Here is a 9,813-nt window from a genome sequence, read left to right on the forward strand (position 1 = left end):
ACACACACACACACACACACACACACACACACACACACTCACACACACACACACACACACACACACACACACACACACAAGTCACCACGCTCACATGCATACAGACGCACCCACACGGAGACGCCCTCCTTGTGGATCTGGAGGCATCTAAAAGCCTTGACTTTAGATTGAGTCAACGGTGTGCTGAGCGCTGAACTCCTGGAAATCCTCTGGGATGGTGTCTGTGGGAAGTGTGAGAGCACAAGTCACAAGGGGAGCTGAAAATAGTCCTTTTGAAACAAGATCAGACGAAACACTTTCTCAGACACGGGTCACGGGGAAAGTGTATGCTGAGACTGATGAGTGAAGTGTTAGCGCTCGTTATGAAACCATGTAGAAAATGGAAAAAATGAAAAAAAAAAAAAACTATGCAGCTCAACCATTCAAAGTTAACGCCTCATTGGGATCTGCTGGGCTTCCTTAGATAGCTTTGTACATTGTGTACTAAGTGTGGCTATTTTGTATTACCTACTGTATAAAATCTGACATGTAAGTGTGATATACCGTTGAAATATATATATAAAAAGCAGTGGCCTAATTATTTTTTACTACTGAATGAACAGCTAATTACCTGGAGCTTCTCAGTCAATAACTCACAAATCTAATCAACTTGACAAGAATGTAAGTTGTGTGTACATATGTAATTATATATTTATTGAATGTAAATTCATATAGATATTTAAAAATATATACATTTGGACATAAAAAAAAAAGTTTGGAAGCTAAATTAAGTCCCCATAAGTGTTTTTTTCTGCATTTTTTTAAGAGATCATTTTATACTTTTCCAGATTGCATGGTGTATTTTTACATAAATTTACAGAAAGCAACAACATAGAAGTGTGTGCGTGTATTTTTGTACCGTTGCAGCGATATTTCAGATTGGACCAGATGATGTTTTCTTGTGAGAAGCAGAACACGCCGAGTCGCCCTCCTCTCATGGTCGTGTCGATGGTCACGCCAGAATCTGCAACCAGCTGAGTTCCCTCGTAAAACCGCACTCTGAGCAAGAGAAAAAGGGGAAATGCCGTCGCTCCTCTGTTTGATGAAAATTTCCTCTCATGTTGACATCCAAGTCAACATGAGAGCTCCATTTAGCTTTCTGTTCAGACAACTTGCAACATGACATTTTACTTCTCCTGCTTGGATATGAAAAGAGCTTTATTATGCGCAGAGTACTCTTTTGTATCTCTTAGTAAGAAGTAAAATTTTAAAGACTTCTTTCACAAAACCAGAAAGTGCTCGTCGTACCTGATGTATCCAATCTGTGGACGGTGCTGCAAATACCAGCGGTAGGAAACTTTATCCTTCCAGCCGACGTTCCTGGGGTCCTTCCACAGCAGACGCACCTGGTCGTTGGTGTCTCCCGTGTGCCACAGCGAGTTTCTCAAGTGTTCCCCAGGGCCCGACCTGGACTTTACAGCCTAAAACACAGAAAAAAACCCAAAACGATAAAAGCAGAAGAAACACATTTCCGACTGCTGCTATGGAAAGTCCCTCCTGCTTTCACCTTAAGCTGGATGCCTGGCTCGGCCACGGCTCTGAAAGGGGTGGCCTGCCAGTAGGTCTGCTCGGTCTGCTTCCACATCACCACATAGAAGGATGACGAGTCCTGGTAGCCAAAGATGAAGCCGGCGTAGTCGTCATCGGTAACTGTGTTCACGTGGAAAGTCCCCTCGAAGTCGACTCCACTGAAAGCAGTGTATCCTGACACAGGAACATGCATGTTCAGATGGGAGTTTGTTTAGAAAAGCCGACTTGTCATTGACTAAGGAGTGTTCATCCTACCAACAGCAAGTCCCGGGTCACTGTTCATGGTCTGAACTATTTCCATTCCCTGTTTAGAAACAACGCGCATATGATAATTAGACACTTTGGGAGTTTTACATGTCTTAATAATACGTTTTTTTTTTATTTTATCTAAAATCATATTATTAAAAAAAAAAACCTCAGCAATAAAACTGAATGTATTTTGAATTATGTGGTCAGTTGAGCTTCGTTTTAATATACAGTAATGTTATAAGGAATCCCAAGATCAGATACAAAATATATATTAAGTGTACAGACACCCAATAACTCTTTAAGCCTTTTGTGACATTTATCATGTGCAATTAGACAGAAACAAACAAAACTGTCACAGGGAAAAATACTGAAAAACCCATCTGCATGAGCGTATAAACTCTTTTGTTAGACGACCTCTGGTGTCAGATTGAGCATTAATTTTTCTGTCAGCATCCCGCATAATTGACTTGACAATATTTATCCACTTCATCGAGCAAAACTTCCCCAAATCTGTCAGAATAACAGAATGTCTCTGCTCCACAACCATGTTTGGTGTCTGATTTAATTATGGATTTAACCAAAACTTAATGTTCTTCTGATTGTCATTTTTTTGTTGATATTAAGATAGAGTAAGATATTGTTTTTAGTCTTAGTGATGACAAATCTTCAGATTTTTAGTAAACAATTGTTTGTGTTTCCTTTTGGAATTTAGGTTTGGCATCGCCAGATCATAACAAAACTCCTGAATCCCTAGTTTATATTCCAGTAACTGAGCTGATAGACAGAGGGAGTTTGGGGCCATTTTTGTAGACAGAAAAGATGATGACATTTCAAGTAAAGAAGTCAAAAGTGTAAAAGAAAGAACACAAAAAAATAGAGCTGTCAACATTCTGCAAATCCTTCACTACAAGGCATTCCCTTCCATATCCACATATTAATTAACACATCTAACCATAATCATGCTTTAACTTAGACCACATCAAGACTCTCAGAAGGCAATGATCTGACCTGGTTGAGGACAACCCAGTTGGGGTCGATCTGGGCATCTCCCTCAGGGTCCAGCACCACCGTCTGGTAGGCCCTGAAGTCTGTCAGGGTGACCTCTGCGTTCTCAGGGCAATTGTCAATCCGGTCAATCACTTTGTCCTGGTCAAAGTCGGATTCGCAGATATCGCCAACGCCGTCATCTGATGAACATCAGAGGGGAAGGAAATGAAGCCAAAGTGACCACAACCTTCTTCTTCACCGTCCTCAGGGTGAGCTTGGCCATTACTTTCTTTGCTCTGGGAATTTATTCATGTTTGACTGGTTTTAACTGAGCAGAGGATACAAAGCCCTGCAAAAAGTATTTCACAAAAAAGTTAACTTTTGGTGAGTGTCATCTGATCACTTGTTTCCCCCAGCTCTCCAATTACGATCTATTTCATGTTCATCGTTGCTTTAAAGTCAAAATAAAAGACACTGAAATTTGTGTCGCTAATGAGACAAAATATGAAAAAGCTCAAGGGGCATTAATGCATTTAAAAAAAATAAAAAGACATTGTTGATGCAGTTGCTCTGACACCAAAATAATTAAAAATGTTCAGCACTTCCCAAAGTGTTTGTTTGTGAGACTAAAGTTGGTAAAAAAAAAAAACAAACAAAAAAAAAAAACAACACATGGTAAAGAACGAAAAGCAATAACTAAAATGCTCGGGTCAGCTGGAGAATCAAATAAAAAGTCATCATCAGACCCTGTGAAACATCTTGAAAGTTTCTGTCTGCGATGCACTTCTGAACTTTCCCATCAAAACATTGTCGACCCACTTAATTTCAGCAGACATTCAGCCTCTCTCGAAGACCATTTAACGAGACTAATGTCACAGCGACTTATGAAATTGGCAAATATTTCAAGCGCAGAAAGTGTGCTCTTACCCCCCCCTAAATCGCAGCTTAATCTGCTCGAGGCTGCCAGCGCTTGATCTGTGTGGGTGTAAAACTGGAGCACAGAGGAAGGAACAAAAAAAAAAAATGGCAGCCAGCAACATTTCACGGGGGAAGTGCACACCAAGTTAAATTTTACCTTGAACAGAAATGCGGGTTTTAGCACTCCAGGACAATTTAGTGATTGCACTAATTTTACTGTGAGGCGCAGATAACTCTCATCTGCTTAAACTCACTGTTGTCATCGATCTGGTCAGGGTTGGGCACCAGCCTGCAGTTGTCCGGACCCGGCGGCAGAGTATCTGGGATCCCGTCATTGTCATCGTCGTCGTCACATTCGTCTCCCACTCCGTCTTTGTCGGTGTCCAGCTGTGAGCTGTTAATCACTAGTGGACAATTGTCCTTGGTATCCTGGTGACCATCGCCATCGCTACAGAGGAAGTGACACAGAAACATGGCATTAACAATAATAAACCTCACAGAAACACACACGTTGACAGGTTTTTTTTGTTGTTGTTTTTTTACCTGTCTTGGTTTGTGTCGCACGAGTCTCCAACCAGGTCGTTATCAACGTCAGACTGAAAGGGAAAAGAAAGGGGTTTAATTCAACACGTCACACAACGGCTTTTCATTGTATTTGTTAGGACTTAATGAGACAGACCAACATGAAGTGGTGCGTAGCAGTGCAGTGGCAGGAAATGATGCATGATTTCACATGTTTGAGAATGTTTTTACAACAACAAAAAAAAAGCAAATTGTGGCATGAATTTGTATCAGTCATTCTAACCTTTGTGGAATAAGTTGTGGAAAAACTTTTGACAGCATTGATAGTTGCAAATCTTTTGGGGTATATTTCCATCAGTATTTGTATACTGAGGTTATTCCACCCAGTTAGTGGAATACATAACTAACTGGCTGATGTCTGAAATAAACTGGTTGCACTGGATTTTCTGAGAGACAGGGGCTCAGTTTATATGCACTAATGTATAAAAATGTTGTAACTCATATATCATTTTTATTCCACTATTACTTTCTGGTGGTCTATTGCATAAAATACTTTTAAAATACATTAAAGTGCAAGGCTGTAATATAACAACATATGCTTTGCTTTTATGAGATGACCTTGACATTACAGGCATGTCTGTGCGTGTGAAGAATTAGTTGCTCTATGGTTTATATCTATGTGACTTTGCTCCACCTGGTTTGGGTTGGGGATGTCAGGGCAGCTGTCGCAAGCGTCTCCCACGCCGTCTCCGTCCCGGTCCAGCTGGTCTCTGTTCTGGACACGCTGGCAGTTGTCCAGGAAATTTCTCACACCTATTCACACAACACACACACACACACACACTGGATAGTTGAATTCTTGTCAAATATGTTAAAAGAAAAAAAAAAATCAGCTTTAGCACAAAAGTACAATCATTTACGGATTTCACTAATGCAGTTATTAAGGTGGAAAGCCATATTGATGAGTCAAAGAAAAAAAAATGGACAGATGACTAAAATTAATTCACGTTCTAAAATGTTCACACCCTGTTCTTTGCACGCTGACCACTTGGGGGCACTGTTGTACTTGCTGTACGCGTTCATTCAGTTTGCGCCCTGATTGTATTTTTATTCATCGCATGGAGGCAGTAGCTGCACCACAAACCTAGAAAGGTCAAGCAGCTCAAACAGCAGTGGAGGAAGAAAAGCTATCTTCTGTCCTACAGGTTTTTTTTTTTTTTTAGGTGTAATCATACCAGTGAATGATCAAAGCATGTTTTTGCTCTTGGGTCAGCCTGAGATTGGATTTGACTTATTTTTCTCCACCTCCCTCCCCCCCCACCACCACCATTTTCAGTCCTCTTCCGCCTCTGCTTGCTTATGAATCCCATCACAGTAGTCTTCGGTGATGCATTGAGACAATGTGATTTGGAGGGATGTTGGACAGTCGCATCTGCTTGTCTCCTTTTTTTTTTTTTCCTTCTTTTACTTCATAAGTTAACATAAGAACATTTACGTGGAAACATGGAAGACGGCGCAGATAACTTTAAGAGCCTTCAGTGATGTTCGGTTATATAACGCAAACGTCAGTGTTGGTGATGTAATTTCTCTCCATACCGTCTCCGTCCATGTCATCATCGCAGGCATCTCCTTTGCCGTCTCCGTCAGTGTCCCGCTGGTCGGGGTTGTTCACCACGCGACAGTTGTCACAGGCGTCGCCGTGGCTGTCTGCATCGCTGTTCCTCTGATCCACGTTGGGCTTCAACCGGCAGTTGTCCTGCAGGAGACACGGACGTCTGATCCAAATTGAAAATTTTCACATTTTGCAGGTTACAGCCATGAGGATTATAAAGTCAGATGGTGTATGTCTTTATCATTTTTGGTCTTCTTTACATTCTTAGTACAGTCTTAGTGCTGGGTGGAGGACTTCTGTGAACACACACACACACTTGAAAGATTTGGAACTTTACTTTGACTTGGCCATCCTGAGCTAATGTCTAACGCATAAGAATAAATCCTATTAGTGCCCCTGTTTTATTTGACTTACGAGCTGTTTCACATTAGTAAATGACTTTGACGTTTCTGGTTGTAAAGTAACAAAATGCAAAAAGTTTAAGAGAACACTTTTGCAAGGCACTTTATTAATGAATAAAAAAAAAGGATGCTGATGAACTTCCAGTCAGATTTTGACTGACCTGCTCATTGGGAATACCGTCACCATCTGCATCGTCATCACAGGCGTCTCCCTGGCCATCCCTGTCGGCGTCCTCTTGACCAGAGTTGGGAACAAAGATGCAATTATCCTGCAGAGACAAGAAGGTTAGATAGAGTTCTTTCCTGTCGCCTTCGATAGACATCCACTTTGCGTACCTTTCTACAGTTTGCGTCCTTGCACTTGAGTTTTTCATCCGGGTATCCATCAATGTCCGTGTCTTTCCCGCACAGGTATCCGTTGCCCGCCCAGCCAATTCCACACTGAGAAAGCAAATGAAACACCTTTCAGAAAGAGCACCACCGAGTCAGACGCCGGAGTGCAGAAATGTGGGCTTTAAATCCTACCTGACAAGAAATAGAGCCATCTCTTTCTCGAATGCACTCGGCATTGATGTCGCAGGGGTTGGTCAGGCTGTTTCCACAGCTGAGCTCTGGCTCACAGCCCCTCACCTGATCTCCTGTGAACCCAGTCTTACAGCTGCCACAGTAAAAGGAGCCCTGTGGGAGGAATCAGGGCAGCTGTGAATGACTTGGAACAGCAATGTAAATCAAAATGAGAAGAAAACGCCCAGCATGATCCGCGTGTGTTGGCCGGAGTGCATTCTTACCACAGAGTTGTGACAGATTGAGTTTGCAGTGCAGCCACCGTTGTCGGGTCCTTTGCATTCATCAATGTCATCGCAGACCTGAAATGGGTAGAAAAGGAGCAAATGAGTCCAAAATGAATTACAGTGTTTGGCTTTGTGACAAATTCTACAAAACGCATTGTTTCAGTAATGAATCTGTTTAAAAATGTCCCCGACAGCAAAAAGCCTTCCCCTATGTGGAGTCGGTGAATAACAAATTACAGAGTTAATAATTAAAACGTAGAATATTGTAAATATTTGAACTCCACATGTATATTACATTATGGCTGCATTTAAAATTCAATTAAAAACAACACAGCTTGATAGTCCAAGACTTGATTTATGAATGTCTGACCTTACACTGGAAACTGTCACATTAGCTGCGAATAATATGCGCTAATCAGGTAGAGGTTCAGTCTTAAACTGACACATGGCTAACGCAAGTTTTTTTTTTCTGTGTTATAAAGACATAATGTTTTAAACTTATATCATATGAAATTACAAGAAGTTTGCTTGTCGTCGTGTGCAAATATCTTCTACAAACTCTTTTAGTGATTGAACATCTTTTAAACATCTTTTAACCTCAAAGCCTCAAAAATAAAAAATAAAAAATACAGGTTTGTGGAATAAGTGTTAAATGGGTCATGATTTAACACTGATTTGACTCAATTTATGATAACAATTTTATAAACAGATTTGAAAGAGGCTAATTGTCTTGTAATATGTTGGTTTTTAACTTAAAATCTGACCAAACAAAGATTGCATAAGGGGTTCCTCAAGGCACCACTCGCAGCTCGCCTTTTTCTCAGCCATCTTAAGTGTCTTTATGGACTACTACAACTTTCTCAGGATCTATTTTGATGGCATTTATAATCATCATATCATAGTCTTTGTATCGCAAAATATGAATGGGTGAGTCAGAGGTTTTTAAGTCAATGCAGGAAAGACTAAAATCACTATTTTTGTACCCAAAAATGCAAGAAATCAGCTCTCAGCTACAGTAGATGTGATTATAAAACAACCCACTGTCCTCTCAGTTCATTTATGCATATGCAGCAGACATTGCTTTGGGTTTTAGATTGTTAACCAGAAAACATGGTTTATAATGTTATTAATAAAACTTTGGGTTTTATTGTTAGGTTTTCAGTTGGGTCACATTAAAATTGAAAGTACTCATCAGACGTTTGACTGTAAATGTAATACCTTTCTGAAAGTTTCCAAACTGAGAAGCGGGTGTGTAATGAGTTCTTATGGCACGAGATCTTGTGATATTAAAATGTCACATTGTTTCTCCTCTAAGAGAAATCCACCTCACCTGTGCTACCTGGTTGCTGACAGCAAGACATTGTCTGGTAAATAAGTGTCTGAGATGTGAATCTGAGTGCTAACAATAGGGCTTTAACTGTGTGCAGAACATAATCTCTGAGACTCATATTTCAAACTAACAAAGAAAGAAAGAGTTCTTATGTTGTCTTGACAGAGCAAAGATTTCTCTTTGGATTGGCTCGCAGCATTCAGTTACAAAAGCTTGTGCTACTTTTACATTGTTTATCTGGCAGTATTTCAAGAGCATATTAAGAAACAAGGACAGGAAGTACGGTGGATGAATTGTAAACGCTGTGCCCATGCTGTTACTGGGTAAGACATGACAGCTAATGCTAAAGCTGAAATTGTTTTAGAATTTCAAGTCAGTGTTATACTGTTCAAGTAGTTAGCGAGTATATACAAAAAAAAATGCATTGCATTGTACAATGTTCTACCCTGATTACACATTGTTCACTTGTTTTTAAAATGAACAACAAATAGAAAAAAGGATACTTAGTTTTCTATTGTTAAAGTCTTGTCTCATCTTGTTCTTGTGAATCCAAAATGCTGTTTTCTCTCTTTTTTTATCCTACTGAAAAGTCCTCTTAAATCAACTTAGCTTCCCCTTCCCCCCACATTTTGAGACATTTTCTAATTTTTAATCTTTACCTGCTTTTGTCAGAACCGGCTTTTAGTCAGCTATTTCTCTTGAGAATTCACAAGATTCGTTTATTCTGAAGATGAGTTTTAACTTTGAATGCAGTTAATGTTTGTTTGATGGAGACAAAGTGAAGATTTGAAGATTTGAACTTAGAGTGAAACTTTCAGTTGTGCGAAAACAGAAAGTAAATCAAATGTTGCAAGCTTAATAAATAAAATAAAAAAATCACACAAAGCAGTAGGTCGATTTCAGGTTTTCTTTTTGATTTGCTTTCAAGAAAAAAATAATCACTCAAAAAAAAAAAAAAGTGATTGTTAAATTGTGCTGCTTCCTTCTTGTTTAACTCATACCTGTTTGTTGGTTTGAGCAAACAAAATGCCCACGCCCTCCACCGGCAGGCCGGCGTAACCCAGCGGGCAGGCGTCGCAGCGGAAGCCAGGGGCGGTGTTAACGCACTTCACTCCGGGGAAGCAGGGGTTAAACTGACACTGCAGAAAAGGAGGACATGAGCTCTGCTGAAGCAGCAGAAATGTACGTGTTCCTCACAGGGCTTCTCTCTAAAAGTTTCTGGACCCGGTGACCTTTTTGCTAATGAAAGGGTTGAAAAAACAAAAAGAGAGGCTGAAGGGGCCAGCCCTCTGAAATGGCCCAGCACAAACAGAGAAACACACACCCACCTTCTTCTACTTATGTTCAGAAGATTTACGAACTTCTATCTCTTTCCAGCACTTTTACCTCTATGCCATGTTCGGGCCCTTGAAGTGTCATCAGACCCTATGCCTC

General features: G+C 40.4%; 1 protein-coding gene across 1 annotated transcript; it reads right to left on the reverse strand.

Annotated features, from left to right (window-relative positions):
- Positions 1-14: 14 nt before the first annotated feature.
- Positions 15-9,571, reverse strand: LOC106942576 (thrombospondin-4-B; the record flags this gene model as incomplete). The annotated part of the gene is made up of 15 exons (XM_015025893.1): positions 15-221; positions 899-1,038; positions 1,288-1,460; positions 1,547-1,743; positions 1,825-1,873; positions 2,827-3,005; positions 3,978-4,171; positions 4,267-4,319; positions 4,940-5,058; positions 5,842-6,001; positions 6,420-6,527; positions 6,595-6,699; positions 6,784-6,936; positions 7,047-7,124; positions 9,381-9,571. Coding segments are annotated over 15 exons (1,958 nt in total), but the record flags the coding sequence as incomplete, so codon positions are not given.
- Positions 9,572-9,813: the final 242 nt, after the last annotated feature.

The sequence above is a fragment of the Poecilia latipinna genome, unplaced genomic scaffold (genome assembly GCF_001443285.1).
Source record: "Poecilia latipinna isolate Pla-1442-1.1 unplaced genomic scaffold, P_latipinna-1.0 Scaffold4393, whole genome shotgun sequence".
In the NCBI taxonomy this organism is placed as follows: Eukaryota; Metazoa; Chordata; class Actinopteri; order Cyprinodontiformes; family Poeciliidae; genus Poecilia; species Poecilia latipinna.